The sequence below is a fragment of the Myotis brandtii genome, unplaced genomic scaffold (genome assembly GCF_000412655.1).
Source record: "Myotis brandtii unplaced genomic scaffold, ASM41265v1 scaffold185, whole genome shotgun sequence".
Lineage (NCBI taxonomy): Eukaryota > Metazoa > Chordata > Mammalia > Chiroptera > Vespertilionidae > Myotis > Myotis brandtii.
In genome coordinates this window covers 9,267,276-9,282,886 of record NW_005356870.1, presented here as the reverse complement: position 1 = coordinate 9,282,886, position 15,611 = coordinate 9,267,276, and the positions used below count along the sequence as shown (strand labels likewise).

Here is a 15,611-nt window from a genome sequence, read left to right as displayed (position 1 = left end):
AAGAAAAGAAAAAGAGTCACATGATTTCAATTTGCCTCATTCCTGGTGACTTTAAGTCTAATTATTTGGTTAAGGAGGTGTTTGCCAGTTTTCTCCACTGTAAAGTTGCTATTTTTTCTTTTTAATTAGCAAATGTCTTATAGAGTAATATTTTGCTATCTTTAGAAATACTTAATATGAAAAGCATCATGTTTGTCCTCAGAATTATCCACTAATGTTAGCATCCACCGACATTTCCTGGTCTGAATGAAGTATTTCTGTAACGGTTGCCAAATGATGATTTTCTGATTTCATTATTTCTTCTACACTTACAGTTGGCATTTACATTTCTAATATTTTTATTGTACATGTATGAAATATATAATCAGAAAAAAATAATAAATGCTGTTAAAATGTTAAAAAAAGGGAAATACTGATTTTAAAAAATTAAATTAGGTTCTAGCTGCTGCTTTCTTTTTTTGTTTTGTTTTTAACCTTTACCCGAGGATATGTTTTTATTGATTTTTTTAGAGAGAGAGGAAGGTTGAGAGAGAAACATCAATTGGTTGCCTCCCGCATGTGCCCCGATCCGGGATCAAACCCGCAACCGTTTGGTGCACACGACGACGCTCCAGCCAGCTGAGCCACTGAGCCAGGGCTCCTTTTTCTCTTTTTAATTACTTAATAAAGTCTGAAATTGTTTTATATGCTTTTATCTCTACATGCTGGTACTATTTTTCAAACCTTCTAATGTTTTTGACACTTACGAGATTTTAAAATGTAGATTGGTTGTCGGTGTGCAGGAAGCAGCCAGTCAATGATTCTCTCTCATCATCCACCTTTCTCTCTCCCTCTTCCTTCCTCTCTTTGAAATCATTAAAAATACAAAAAAAGAAAACAAATGCTCCTGGTAAGTTAGATAAAAACGATTCTATGATGAGCATCTCTACAATGATCACTTTTAAAGTTTGGGTTAGTTTCTTGTGATAGATTTTTTTAAAGTAATATAAATAAATCAAGACATATACGTACTTGTCCCCCCTTCCCTCAGGAAACTAAGCTGCTTTCTAAAAGCTTCTTGCCCCACCCCCACCCCCCAAAATAAATAAAAGCTTCTTTCCCACATATACCGTGAATGACAACATAAAAGTGCCGCTTTCACCATACTTCGGTCAACATTGGGTATTATTTTTTAAAATTGTTGGCTAATGTAACCATTGAAAATTTTGTATGGTGTTGTTTTAGTTTAAGCTTAAAAATCAGTTGTTGCAGAGACAATCCTGTTATCTCATAAGACAAGGAAGAGAAGCAGAACGAGAATGATCTTCAGAGGCATTGAGTGTTGGTTGAAACCTTGGTCTTGCCACATTCTACTTTTGTTCTGACCTTGAGCTGGTTGCTAAGCCTCTCCAACACTCAACTTTCACTTGGGAATGTGAAAACGTTTGGGGACGAATTCCCGGTGTAGGAGTAATTCTGACCCCATGGAATTGTTGTGTAAAGTTCTCAAATGTGTCTTCTGTTAGGGATGGTGATGATGATAATCCTCTCCATTCATCTCATGATCCTAGTGGCTTACTTTCAGAGTTCTTTTCCAGGAAGTTGAGTTATTTTAAATCCTGGAAGCAAGCAGGAAAGCCCACTGGAAGTCAAGAACCATCTCGTGGAGTCTAGCTGTTGTAATTTATTTAAAGATGATGATGTTATAAGTTCTAGCCAACACTGGCTCTAAATAAAACTCACTTTACTCTTTATAAGGAAGCTGTCCCACAAGCCACGCACTATTATTACCTTGCTTCTTCCACACGTTAAGACTGTCTGGGAAACCAAAGCGCCAGAGCTGCATTCATCCAGCCCCCTGATTATTTTACACGAGATCACCAGTCCCAGGTGCCATGGTGTCTGCCGCGGAGAGCAGAAAATGCACCGCTCCCTCCAAATCCATTTACTAAGCATGGCACACGGTGTGGGGTTGCTCTCTGTCCCCTTTCCCAAGGGTTGGGAAATGGATGCAAGTTGCAAATCTGCTCGGATGAATGTACTAAATTTGGTGTTTCAAATCAGGGAAAAGTATGGATTATTTAATAAAATTCTTGTTGGAACAAAGGCTTTTTTTTTTTTTGTAGGAGCTGAGTGTCTACTTCACATACGACATAAATACAGGGTAGGGCAAAAGGAGGTTTACAGTTGTTTGGATGGAAAAGAATACAGTAATTAATAAATAACAATAGAAAAATAAACTGTTTCGCATACTCACAACTGTAAACCTACCTTTCCCCCACCCTGTCTATTCTAGACTGACTGAAGTTTTACCCAAAAATTAGAATGATAAGAACACTAGGAATATAGACTTGGGTAGAAAAGACCTTTCCAGGAACAACTGTATAAAAGAAAAGATGAATAATTATGACAGCAAAAGTTTTAGGCTTCTCCTCTGTCAAAAACAGTATAAGGGTAGGGCAAAAGGAGGTTTACAGTTGTTTGGATGGAAAAGAATACAGTAATTAATAAATAACAATAGAAAAATAAACTGTTTCGCATACTCACAACTGTAAACCTACCTTTCCCCCACCCTGTATATTCTAGACTGACTGAAGTTTTACCCAAAAATTAGACTGATAAGAACACTAGGAATATAGACTTGGATAGAAAAGACCTTTCCAGGAACAACTGTATAAAAGAAAAGATGAATAATTATGACAGCAAAAGTTTTAGGCTTCTCCTCTGTCAAAAACAGTATAAACGCGGTGATGGGTGTTAGCTATAACTACACGTATTGTGATCATCTCACAGTGCACACAAATATCGAATCATTATGTTGTACACTTGAAACTCATATAATGCTATTTGTCAATTATATTTCAATTAAAAACATAATAAACTATTAAAAAGCAAACAACAAAATGGGACAACAGAGGCTACAGGCTTACTCGTAACATAGAGGCTTCATCAAGTCAGCAAGAGAAAGGCGTCTCCACAGAAGAAAAATAGATGGATCGACACGAAAGAAGAAATATGGAGGGCTACGAAACATGTGAAAAAAGTTTGCAAAATGCTAATTAAAATAATGTGCTGCCAGTTCTTGTCTCTTATTAGTGAATGAGTGAGGTGCCGCAGACATACTACTAAGGGGAGTATAAATTACAACAGCCTTTCTGAGGCACCTTGGTGACAAAAGCTTTCTACCAGGAATCCCATTGATCAGAACTGATTCTAGGAAAATAGTGGACTTATTTATTGCTTTCAAAATTATTTAAAAGGGGGAAAAAGAAGAAACAACCTGAGTGATAGAAATAACAGATGCTGTTTAAATTACCTTCATTGACATTTAGTAACATTTTGAAGCCATTAAATAACAATATAGAGGATTATTTAATGCTATGAAAGATAAGTGAAATTTTTAGTTTAATAAGTTTATTAAGCTTCCTTTAAGTTTAAAAACTTGTTGCACTGTGATGTGCATGTAATTTAATTTTTATTAAAAAAATCTACAATGAACGCATGTTTTTAAATTTGTTTTTAAAACAAACATTGTGCACGGGTAAGACGTCACTGCTCTCATGTTGGGAGACCAAAGAACTAAAAGGCAATGGCACTGGTATTGGAGAACTTACAATCTTATGGGCAGATGGGGACTGAATTTTTTTCTAATTGTTTTGTGTTATTTTTTAAATCATGCTATGAAAGATAAGTGAAATTTTTAGTTTAATAAGCTTATTAAGCTTCCATTAAGTTTAGAAACTTGTTGCAGAGCACTGTAATGTGCATGTAATTTAATTTTTAAAAAAATCTACAACGAACACATGTTTTTAAAATTTGTTTTTAAAACAAACATTGTGCATGGGTAAGGCCTCACTGCTCTTATGTTGGGAGACCAAAGAAGTAAAAGGCAATGGCGCTGGTATTGGAGAACTTACAGTCTTATGGGCGGATGGGGGCTGAAATTTTTTCTAATTGTTTTGTGTTATTTTTTAAATTGTTATTTACAATATGTCTTCTAGGCATTCTTTCTCCTACTAAAGAATAGGACACTATGGAAAAAAAATAGGGCTTTAAGTTGAACTTTCTACAATTAGAATAGAGATAAGAACATAAGACCATAAAGATTATTAAGTCATAAAAATGAAGAAAATGTAGCTATTAGCATTCTTTTAGGGAAAGTAAGGAGATAAATGTTAAGATTGATACTCTGTGTTAGAGTTCGGGGGAAGATGGGTTGGACATAGAGGCTTGAATCTCTGATATAAATATCAATTTGCTCCAGATTCTTCGTGATCATTAACAACAGACAAAAAAAATCAGACAATAGTTGTATGTACTTCTTCACATCTAAGCATCCCTGCATAGCACATGCCAGAATCATGTCTAGAATCATAACATCATTGTTTTCTACAGTCAAGTCTCTGATTTCAATTTGCATATTAGGGTTTTATTATATAGGATATCTTATAGGCATTCTTCCTCCTATTCTAGGACACTGGAAAAAAATAGGGCTTTGAGTTGAACTTTCTACAGTTGGAATAAAGATAAGAACATAAAACCATAAAGATTATTAAGTCATAAAAGTGAAGAAAATGTAGCTATTAGTGTTCTTTTAGGGAAAGTAAGGAGATAAATGTTAAGATTGATACTTCGTGTTAGAGTTCGGGGGAAGATGGGTTGGACCTAGAGGCTTGAATCTCTGATATAAATATCAATTTGCTCCAGATTCTTTGTGATCATTAACAACAGCCAAAAACATCAGACAATATTTGTATGCACTTCTTCACATCTAAGCATCCCTACATAGCACATGCCAGAATCATGTCTAGAATCATAACATCATTGTTTTCTACAGTCAAATCTCTGATTAAACACACACACACACACACACACACACACACACACACTCTCTCTCTCTCTCTCTCTCTCTCTCTCTCACTCTCTCTACTCAGACTGCAGTGGAGTCTGAGATTCTGCTTTGAATGTACTGTGATATAACACACTGACCTGCCAAATACTTATAGCACCCCTAGAATATCTTCTTTTGTTTCTTAAGCCTTACTAAAGACTTATACAATTTTTTCTTTGTTTCTCTTTATCTGTGTCATTAACTGAGACTCAGCTTATTTCATAGGCTTTTCATAAAGCTATTATGTCACACTTTTTTAAAAGTTTCTTTTTCTGCCTCTGATGCTTGTTAAAAATAATGGGGAAACACAGAAACATATGGCCAAGAAATTAAAAATCATGCCCACTCCAACTTCCAGAGCATTGCCAACATTTTGCTATGTTTGCTTTAATATTCTTTATTCTTTTTGTTTAAAGTTGAGATCCTACTATACATACGATTTTAAATCTGAGTTTCGTTTTTCCACTTGACATCCTAACACAAGCTCTGCTGAACTTCCCAAAACCCAGTCCTAATTTTTATAGCAGTAACCACATTGTTTTATCTTAGGTACCCAAAGTTCCCTAGATTTTTTTCCTTTGGCGATCCTTATTATGTTCTCTTAAATCAAATTAAGACTTTGTATGATAATGAGGGTGGATAATTTCTTATCTTTAGGTACGTCTCATATTTAGTATAACTTCGGAAACTACAGGTAGGACACAAGTGATAAACAGCTGATCAAAAAGTAATAAAAGAATATTTTTGAGCCAATTTAAAAATCTGTGCTTCCCTAATGCCCCGAAGTAATATATTTACAAATTGGTGTTCCTGTACAATAACTGCTTATTCAGTTATTTAAATGAGTGAATATATATGAAGTATTTGGGTGAGTGCCCAGCACATGGTAGATTGTCTTACGTAAGAGCTGGCTGTTTATTGTCAAGGCTGCCCCTTCACTTTGGCTCACTTATGCTAAATTGCCACCAGGGGGCAGACTATGTTTGGGAAAGAATTGAAACCTAGTTTGAGCTGTTCTTAGTCTTTAATATACCTTACTTGTGAGCATGTACTTTGCTGTAAAAAAAACCAAGAACTATTTCTTCCGACTTTTTAAAATATATATTTTCATTTATATACCTTACTTGTGAGCATGTACTTTGCTGTAAAAAGAAAAACCAAAAACTATTTCTTCTGACTTTTAAAAAAATATATTTTTATTGATTTCAGAGAGGAAGGGAGAGAAAGAGATAGAAACATCAATGATGAAAGAGAATCATTGATTGGCTGCCTCCTGCAGGCCCCCTACTAGGGATCAAACCCATAACCCAGGCATGTGCCCTTGACTGGAATCGAACCTCAGACCCTTCAGTCCACAGCCCAACGCTCTATCCACTGAGCCAAACCAGCTAGGGCCCTTTTGGCTTTTAACTTTTTCTTTTCATTGGTGCTGCTTCTCTTTTTAGTTATTGTAACACTAGAGCCCAGTGCATGAAATTCGTGCACTGAGGGAGGGGAGTCCCTCAGCCTGGCCTGCGCCCTCTCACAGTCCAGGAGCCCTGAGATTGATCACCCCAAAGAGGTAGGCCCTGCCCACCTGGCCAGGGCTCCATGATGGATCGCCCCTGCAGAGGGAGGTCCCGCCCACTCACGGCAGCCTGCCGGCCGGTGGCCTAGACCTCCCTCTGCGGGGCAATCATGGGGCTATGGCCAGGCCCCTGACCAATCCCATCACACCTGCCTTGGCTGGCCTGGCGCCAATGGGTGTCATAGTGTGGTCGTCTGGTCGTTCTGCTGTTTGGCCGTGTTTGGCCGTTCAGTTGATTTGCATATTATGCTTTTATTATTATAGATTATTTACTATACTCACAATGTTGTACTATACATGCCCATGACTGTTCTCTAACTACCATTTTGTACTTCTTAACCCCTTCACATTCTCCATACATCCTCCCAGTCTCCCTCCCATCTGGCAACTGTCAAAATGGTCTCCGTATCTGTGAGTCTGTTTGTGCGCTGCTTGTTCATTTGTTCTTTAGATTCTGCAGGTAACTGAAATCTTTTGGCATTTGTCATTCTCTGTCGACTTATTTTACTCTGCACAGTACCCTCTAGGTCCATCCATGTTGCTGCAGGTGGTAAGATTTTATTCTTTTTTATGGCTGAGTCATATTCCATTGTATGTATGCACCACTTCTTCTTTATCCATTCATCTACTGACGGAAACTTGGGTCATTTCCATATGTTGGCTATTGTAGATAATCTGCAATAAACATATGGATACATGTCTTTTCAATTGAGTGTTTTAGGTTTCTTCAGAAAAATACGCAGAAGTGGAATTGCTGGGTCCTTCTTTGTCTCTTATTATAGCCTTTGCCTTAAAGTCTGTTTTGTCTGGTATAAGTATTGCTACCCCAGCTTTTTGTTGTTGTTTGTTTCCATTTTTATGAAATATCCTTTTCCATCTCTTTACTTTCAGTCTGTGTTTGTGTCTCTTGATCTGAAGTGAATCATCTTGACCAGAAGCCCTCTTCTCTTTATTCTTGCAATTCTTTGCTCTGATGTTAAAAAAGGGTTATTGGCAACATTTTCTTTCAGAGAGAGAGAGAGAGAGAGAGAGAGAGAGAGAGAGAGAGAGAGAGAAAAGGGAAGAGAGAGCGCGCAGGGAAGAGAGAGAAAGAGGCGGGGTGGGGGATTGTTTTTCCATGTATTTATGCATTCATTGGTTGATTCTTATCTGTGCCCTGACTGGAGAACCCTCAACTTTGGTGTATGGGGATGATGCTATAACCAACAGAGCTACACGGCCAGGTCCAGCAACGTCCATCTCCACTGGGATATGCCATCAACATGATAGGATGAACTTGATCAGCAACGATACTTAGGTATGTTGTGCTATTCAGACGTATTCCACACGAATTAAAGGGCCCAAATCATGCCAGGAAAAGATGTCCCAAACCATAACACTGCCCCCCACCAGCTTGAAGGGTTGTACTCATGCATGTGGGGTGCATGCTTTCATGCTGTTTCCGCCAAATTCTCACTCTGCCATCTGCATGATGCAACTGGAAACGTGATTCATCGGACCACATGACTTCTTTCCAATGCTCGACTGTCTAGTCCTTGTGTTCCTGTGCAAATTGGAGACATTTTATCTTGGTAACTGCAGACAGCAAAGGTGTTTGAGCAGGCCTTCAGCTTCCATATCCCATACGATGCAGTGTACAGCTAATTTGCCTACAAACGTCAGGTGGTCATAATAATCTGGCCACTCAGATTTATATATATCCCACGTTCAAAGGCTGTTAAATCGCATTGTTTACTCATATCTTCAGGGAAAAAAATCACTTCTACTGTCGTGGTAAACAACCTGCTTCCCTATTTATAATGGTCCGGCCCTCTAGCAACTTCAGCACAAAATTATAGCTAATTTGCCTACAAACGTCAGGTGGTCATAATAATCTGGCCACTCGGTGTATGTGGTAGCTTAGTGTGGTACAAGTAAAAGCTTTAATGAGTAGGATGGATAGCTGGCATGTTGCTAATTTTTTTTATTTGAGTGGTCTACCCAAAATACCACATGCGGCCGCGCATGTACAGTGCGATTGAAACTTCGTGGCCCATGCGCAGAAGTCGGTATTTTGTGGAAGAGCCACACTGAAGGGGCCAAAGAGCCGCATGTGGCTCGTGAGCCGCAGTTTGCCGACCACTGGTAAAGGATTTCTTTTCTAACCAGGGCATTTTGGAGTTTACTATTTCTTAACAACCCCACCCTTCCAAAAACAACAACAATAACCAAAAAAACCAAATTCCATATGGAGTGGTGTCATGGCTATTTTTAATAATGTTAAAATTTAACCTTATTCTTTACAATTTTAATGTTGATTGGCATCTTGGTTTTTACACGTTTTTGGGGGGGGTTGGAGGAGAGGTGGTTATAGCATACTATTAATATTGAGAAACTGAATAAAAGGTGGGTTTTATAAAATAACAATAAACTGGGATAAATTGTAAATCAACACTTAAATGTAGCTGTTTTGACTTTATGTCCATGGTTATTTGTGTTTCAGTTGCCATGGGTGCAATGTGTTTCCCAGGTCCATTGTCTGTGTGTGAACAAGTTGTATCTTTCCCACAGTGAACTCTGGACAAGGGATTGGTGTATCTCTAAACTGACAGGCTGAGTGAAGAGAGAGAAGAAATTATTCAGAATTTCCTTTCCTGCCTATCAGCTTCCCCCGTCACACCCTAAATGCTCCATACAATTCCTGAAAGAGTGCTTCCTGCGCATTAAATAGGGATTCATAGGATTATTCATAGTTAACAATCTCTACATTTATTCTGATACCAAGTTTTTTTTTTTGTTTTTTTTTTTTAGGAAATCTTTGGAACAAGCATAGATCATTTTTTTATACATTGTTTTCTTTTAGATTAAAAAAAAGAGTTAGGATTTGGGGCTGTTCCAGGTTTAATATTTGCTTTACTTAAGTAGCATATTGCCGCTGCAATTTTCTTATACCCATACCTTTACCTTTTGACTTCCTTGTTGTTGTTGTTTTTTGCCATCATATTTTTTTTCTTTTTTTTTTTAGCAGTTAAGTTACCACCACGCCATCATATTTTAATTTGCTTTCATAAACCACTATACTACAAAAAAATTGAATAAATCCTGGTAAAAAATACACATAACTGCCCTAGCCAGTTTGGCTCAGTGGATAGAGCGTTGGCCTGCGAACTGAAAAGTCCCGGGTTTGATTCCGGTCAAGGGCACATGCCCGGGTTGTGGGCTTGATCCCCAGTGGGGGACTTGCAGGAGGCAGCCGATCCATGATTCTCTCTCATCATGGATGTTTCTATCTCTCTCTCCCTCTTCCTTCCTCTCTGAAATCAATAAAAATATATTTTAAAAAAATACACATAACCACGCCCCTCCCGCGTTTCTAGCCTCAGCACCTTACTGTGAGAGGTACCTGGTTTTCTATACTTGGGATGAGTCGAGCAGTAAGTGCAGCCCTTAGAATACTGCCTGTGTGAATAACTAATTTTTTATTTTTCTGGAACTATTACACCTGCTAGAGAAATTGCATGAACCTTTTATTGTTGGTTATGAGTGAGGTCCTCAGAATGTGAGTGTGAAAGTTGACACTTGAACCTCTTATCAACCAGCCATTGCTATAATAGACATTTTATTAAAAATTATAGTAGGGAACATTTATTGCTTAGAGCCATTTTTTAAAAATTTTATCCAGGGTGTCAGGTTTATACGTAGGTTTGCATAGAAACAATCTGCAAACATCCCCAGTGTTATCAGTGTGAATGTAATAAAAAATGTTTAAACCAGGATGCAGATTACTTTAATGAAATCTTAATTTTTCCCCCTAATTACTAAATAAGCAGGCGGCACTGTAAGTAGTTAATTTCCCTGAACAATCGTCCAAGTGGTTCCAGACTCTGCGGCGTTATTGGCTGTTCTGTAAAGCTCCTGAGACCACCCACTTCCTCCCCCCTTTGCCATCTCTGATGAGAACCATAACAACCCCACAGGCATGTGCAGTGTGATGTAACTCACAGGCTGCTTCGCTCGGGGGCTGCCAAGAGGAGATTTTATTCCGAGGACGAGCATTGTTTTGGCAACATCTGGGAGAGCAAAGGGAAGCCGGAAACAGTGGGACCACTCTGGGGTTTTTTCTGTGTGTGTGTGTGTGTGTGTGTGTGTGTGCTGGAATGACATTTGCTATGTAGGCATGTTTTCTCGCGCTGTGTTTCTTGGCCCCGAGGAGGGCCGAGTTTGAAAAGACAGTATGTGACTATCCATCCGCGGGAGCTGTTTCTTGTGCGAACTCTTCCCATCTGCTCCGAAGACATGCTGTTGTCTCCCAAGTTCTCCTTATCCACCATCCACGTCCGCCTGACTGCCAAGGGGCTGCTGCGGAATCTGCGCCTGCCTTCGGGGTTTCGGAGAAGCACTGTGGTTTTCCACGCAGGTTTGTCTGGCACTGACTGCTCCGTGGTGACTGGTGCAGGGGGGGCACATGGATGGACGTGCAGACATCTGCAGACATTTCCTAATGAGATAGATGAGTGGGGAAAGGAAGCTCTTTCTAAGCGAGCACTAGCCTTAATTTGTAAAAAACAAAAAAAAAACACCCCAAAAAACAAAAAAGCGGTTTTCTGATGTTTCAACACAGGAGTATAAGGCGCTGTTACTGTTTGCAAGCAGATGTTTGCTCGGTTTGTTTATAGAAAATGGAATTGTTGCCTTGGAGCTCCCTAGCTTTTTTCTCGGATGCCAACCAAAGCTGTGAAAATCAACACCTGTCAACTGGCATTTTACTTCCAATCATTTTGGAAATAGGACGTGGGTATATCGAGAATAATATTTTTTTTTTTCCCTTGAAGCCATGGTCGGCTAACTGCGGCTCGCGAGCCACATGTGGCTCTTTGGCCCCTTGAGTGTGGCTCTTCCTAAGCCTTAGGAGTACCCTAATTAAGTTAATAACAATGTACCTACCTATATAGTTTAAGTTTAAAAAATTTGGCTCTCAAAAGAAATTTCAGTTGTTGTACTGTTGATATTTGGCTCTGTTGACTAATGAGTTTGCCGACCACTGCCTTAAAGGGTGAGATGAGATGAGAGGGTTTCTGTGGTTTTCATTATGTAATTTCTCACTGAGATTGTGATGTTTAGTAGACTACAAGATTTCCACATTCTAAATGTTTGTCTAAATTTGAACATCCCGATGGTTGAGGAGAGGCAGGTAACAAGTGAACCACAAATTAAGCCCTCCAAGGTTCATAGTGAAATGTTTGCAGCTACAGAAGACCGCCTCTGATGTGTATGCTGGTAGCTGCCTTTTATTTTCTGTGCCTAAGATAGAAATCAGTGCAGTGTGTATTTCAGGCATGTGGGAGCCTGTGTCACTCTGAGAGGATTCAGGAGCCTGACATCGGGGCCTCTTGTTCTAGAGGATAATCGCAGCTATGGTAAATGAAGTTGATTTTAGGCTGTAAAAACTAGAGGGCTGTACATTGGATTTGGGCTGGTTAGTGTTAACCGTAAGGGGATTGTTTGTTGGACGTAAATAGAAGCTATTTCCTTGTTTCATAAGCCGGCGGCCCTATGCGTCTTGTTTTTCCTCTCTGTCCCTAGAGATTTTATTCAGCAACGGTTTTTAGTTCTCCCTGAGGCATCTCCCTTCTCTGTGGGATAATTCTCATTTTTCCAGCACCTCTTCCTCATGTTTCATAACTCCCCTTGACCTGCCACCTGAGTCAGCTCGCCTTTCCCTCTCCATCTGGTCTGACAGCTAGAGGTACCCGAGGCAGGTTAGCAGGTAAACAGTGGCTGTGTTTCTCCCAGCCTAAATGTCCACTGTCGTATTTTCAACCTTAGAAAACAAAAAGGGTGCCCTGTATTTGTAATAATTTGTGTGATCTAAAGTAGCTCCAAAAGCTTCTAATTTTAACTTAAAAATAGAATCCATACTCCAAGTTAAAAGGAAAACCAAACAGTACAGAAGGTTGTTCAATCCCAAGGGAGCCTCCTTTTCACCTGGCCCTGCCCCCTTCCGCCAGCAGCCACTCTCAGGGGATGCCTTACAGCCCCTGGTAGTTTCTGATCATGTGGAAGCCTGGGTGGCCCTTTTACATCCTTGGTTATACTGAAATGGATGCATACTCTATACACTCTTCTGTAGCTTGCTTTTGAAAGTTAATATGTCTTAGATTTTCACATCAACGCATTTATTTATCTCACTCATTCTTCTTTTTTTTTTTTTATTTAAATCTTTATTGTTCAGGTTACATTTGTTCCTCTTCTGCTTCTCAGAACCCCCGGAACCGCTGCAAACCTCGGAGGGAAAGCTGCCTTCCAACTGATGCCAGACACTCCCGCTTCTCCCGTTTGGGTCCGAGTCCCCAGCGATTCGCCCGTATCTGGAGCTCAGAGTCTGAGACTCCCCCCTGACCGAAAACGACAACCGCGCTCTCAGCCACCAGCCCGCTTTGCGCGCGCACCTCCGCACCTGAGTTTTTTCCACACTGCGCCTCCTCTGAGCCTCGGTGTGCTGTTATTTTTCCTTCTAGTTGAAGAGTCTCTCCTCAGCCAGCCTTCCTGTGGTTCTGGGTGATGTCCGTTCCGTCTTTTAGTTGTATTTTTGAAGTGGTTGTTTGCGGCAGCAGTCTGCGGTGTTTACCTATGCCGCCATCTTGGTCTCTCCCCTCACTCATTCTTCTTAATGGTCACATGACATCCCATTGTTGGGCGAGCCGTGATTTATTTCATCAGTCTTCAGTTAGTGAACATTTTCGGCCGCGTGTGTATTTTTGTGAAGCAGTTAGCTTTCCAAGGCAGCTTAAGCAAAAGAGACCAGGCTTTGATCACCAGAGCTTAACTAATAGGGCTCTTTTCGTTACATTTTATTCTCGGAACTTATAGAAACCTATTTCGCAACCTCCATTTGATTGCAGTTTTCAGAGCTGGAGTGCACTGAGAGGGCATCTGGCTCGTCTTATTTGCCGCCAAGAAGTCTGAGGCCCAGAGGGGTGAACACAGCCTGTGGCAGAGATGGGACTAAAACCCAGGGCCTCTGTTTAGAATTTCTGGATTATAGATTTTCCTGGCTGTGAATTTTGCTCTAATTCTGTTAGACCCAGCAGATAGTAGTGATGGAAAAAAGAGTTTTGTGCGTGGAGAGGATTTTAAAATTATGTCAAGGATTTAATTCTACTCACCCCCGGTAAGAATCTTTTGTGAGCTTTATCCGTATGATACACCTTTAAGGACAGAGAAGTCTCCCAGTAGAATGGATGACGAAGACCTTGTGTCTTTTCTTCTCCGTGTGGCTGCAGGCAGTAGCGGTGTCTGTATTCTTACTAGGGGAAGTTGTGTTGGTTGCCCTAGTGGCAGTGGTGGTGACCAGGTTTCCAGGAGCCCGGGGTTTGTTGCCTTGGTTTTGCTGGTCATCATGTCAGAGACCCTGATCACATACCAGTAACCATACAGGCTACAACAGAAAGGAATCTGATGAGATGATTTCCGAAATCCCTTTAACCTGAAATTCCGAGGATTTTCTGGCTATAGGTTTAAAACTCTCTGGATGTATTACTGACACCTGAAAATTCATCGTATCGAAACGAATTCTCTCCTTCTCTCTCAAACTCAGTTAATATGCCTGATTTATTCATTTCTTTTTGTGACACCATGTTGTTCCCTTGTCCTGTCATTAAACCTGTCACCTTGGAATCCTTGCTCTTGGTCATTTGGCCGTAACTAACTGGTTGCAAAAATCTAAGACTCTGTCGTAGGAAATCTCTATTTGTTTTTATCCTCTGCCACTCCTCTAGCTCAGGCTTTGCTATTAGGCTGGAGCATTGGAAATTGCTCTTTTTACAAGTGAAAAATGTGGACAGTTTCATATCACCTAACCCCGTGGTCGGCAAACCACGGCTCGCGAGCCACATACGGCTTTTTGGCCCCTTGAGTGTGGCTCTTCCACAAAATAACACGTGCGGGCGCACGTACAGTGCGATTGAAACTTCGTGGCCCATGCGCAGAAGTCGGTTTTCGGCCTGGGCGAGTCTATTTTGAAGAAGTACTGTTGATATTTGGCTCTGTTGACTAATGAGTTTGCTGACCACTGCCCTAACCTAATACTTGAGGCTATTTGAAGGTTTTTATATTTTTGGTTTTGGGCACCAGCCTTTCCCTGTTTCTAAACCTTTCACATTGTAGGATCCATTCATTCATTCATTTCATAAATAAATACTTATTAGACATGTATATGTGTCAGGTACAATGCTAGATGCTGCAGATAGAGCCAGGACTGCGTCACACATGGCCCCTGTCTCCACACAGCCCACAATTTAATGGAGGAAGACAGACGTAGAACATCAAGTAGTCATGGCACGGGGCATGGGTGAGGCGCCCGTGGGTGAGGGTGTCTTTATCCAGGTGGTCCAGACTGTGGGCATAGACTGTGGAGAGAGAGGTGCCAGCGGTAAGGATGGTGCTCAGAGGGACCCAGCGGGATCAGGCTCTGTCACCGAACCCTCACATGGCATTGTGTGCCGGGCGTGTCCGTGTATCGTTACTGTGTGGCACCGTCGACAAGAGTGTGTTGTTGGAGCCAGCATGTAATTTCCTCTGTGAACAGGGGCCAAGAAAGAGAGAGAGAATTTCTCGGAGTTCTGAGTGACGTCAGGGCGCCGGGCATGGCTGAAGGTGTCAGCGGGAGGTAAAGGCTGGCATCGCCTGAGGCCCAGGAGTGGCTTCACTGACCACCCGAGTGCTGGCCATGGTCTCCTGCCAAAGTGCTCGGCTCAGTCTGTTTCAGAATCTTGCCTGAAGGTATCAGTTCAAATTTTATAATGAGTCAGTGAAGGGGAACAAATCTTCTAAGGAGAAATAGTTCTTGCCACCAGTTGGATTAGAATTCAGGCTTTCTGTGAAGCTGGAGAGAGCGATATTAATTATTCTGAAAAGTGCCATTTTGAGGAAATGCTCTCATTGATTCAAGTGAAGTTACTTGCACTGAAAAATAGAGTTGGTTTTGCTGAGCTAGTGACCTTAAAAGCACATCGATAGCCCAGCCGGCGTGGCTTAGTGTCAACTTATGAACCAGGAGGTCACGGTTCGATTCCCAGTCAGGGCATATGCCCAGGTTGTGGGATTGATCCCCAGTAGGGGGTGTGCAGGAGACAGCCAATTAATGATTCTCTCTCATCATTGGTGTTTCTCTCTCTTCCTCTCCCTTATTTGAAA

General features: G+C 40.7%; 1 protein-coding gene across 2 annotated transcripts in view; it reads left to right on the top strand.

Annotated features, from left to right (window-relative positions):
• MTUS1 (microtubule associated tumor suppressor 1) overlaps positions 1-15,611 on the top strand; it is a 62,936-nt gene that overhangs the window by 7,454 nt on the left and 39,871 nt on the right. Inside the window, exon 1 of one of the 2 annotated variants that reach the window (XM_014537916.1) lies at positions 10,432-10,833. The exons of the other annotated variant lie outside the window; for it this stretch is intronic. Within the exon in view, the coding sequence (XP_014393402.1) occupies positions 10,713-10,833 (121 nt within the window). The 5' untranslated portion in view covers positions 10,432-10,712. Of the gene's footprint in view, positions 1-10,431; positions 10,834-15,611 lie in introns of those variants that run through there. 2 annotated transcript variants of the gene reach the window in all.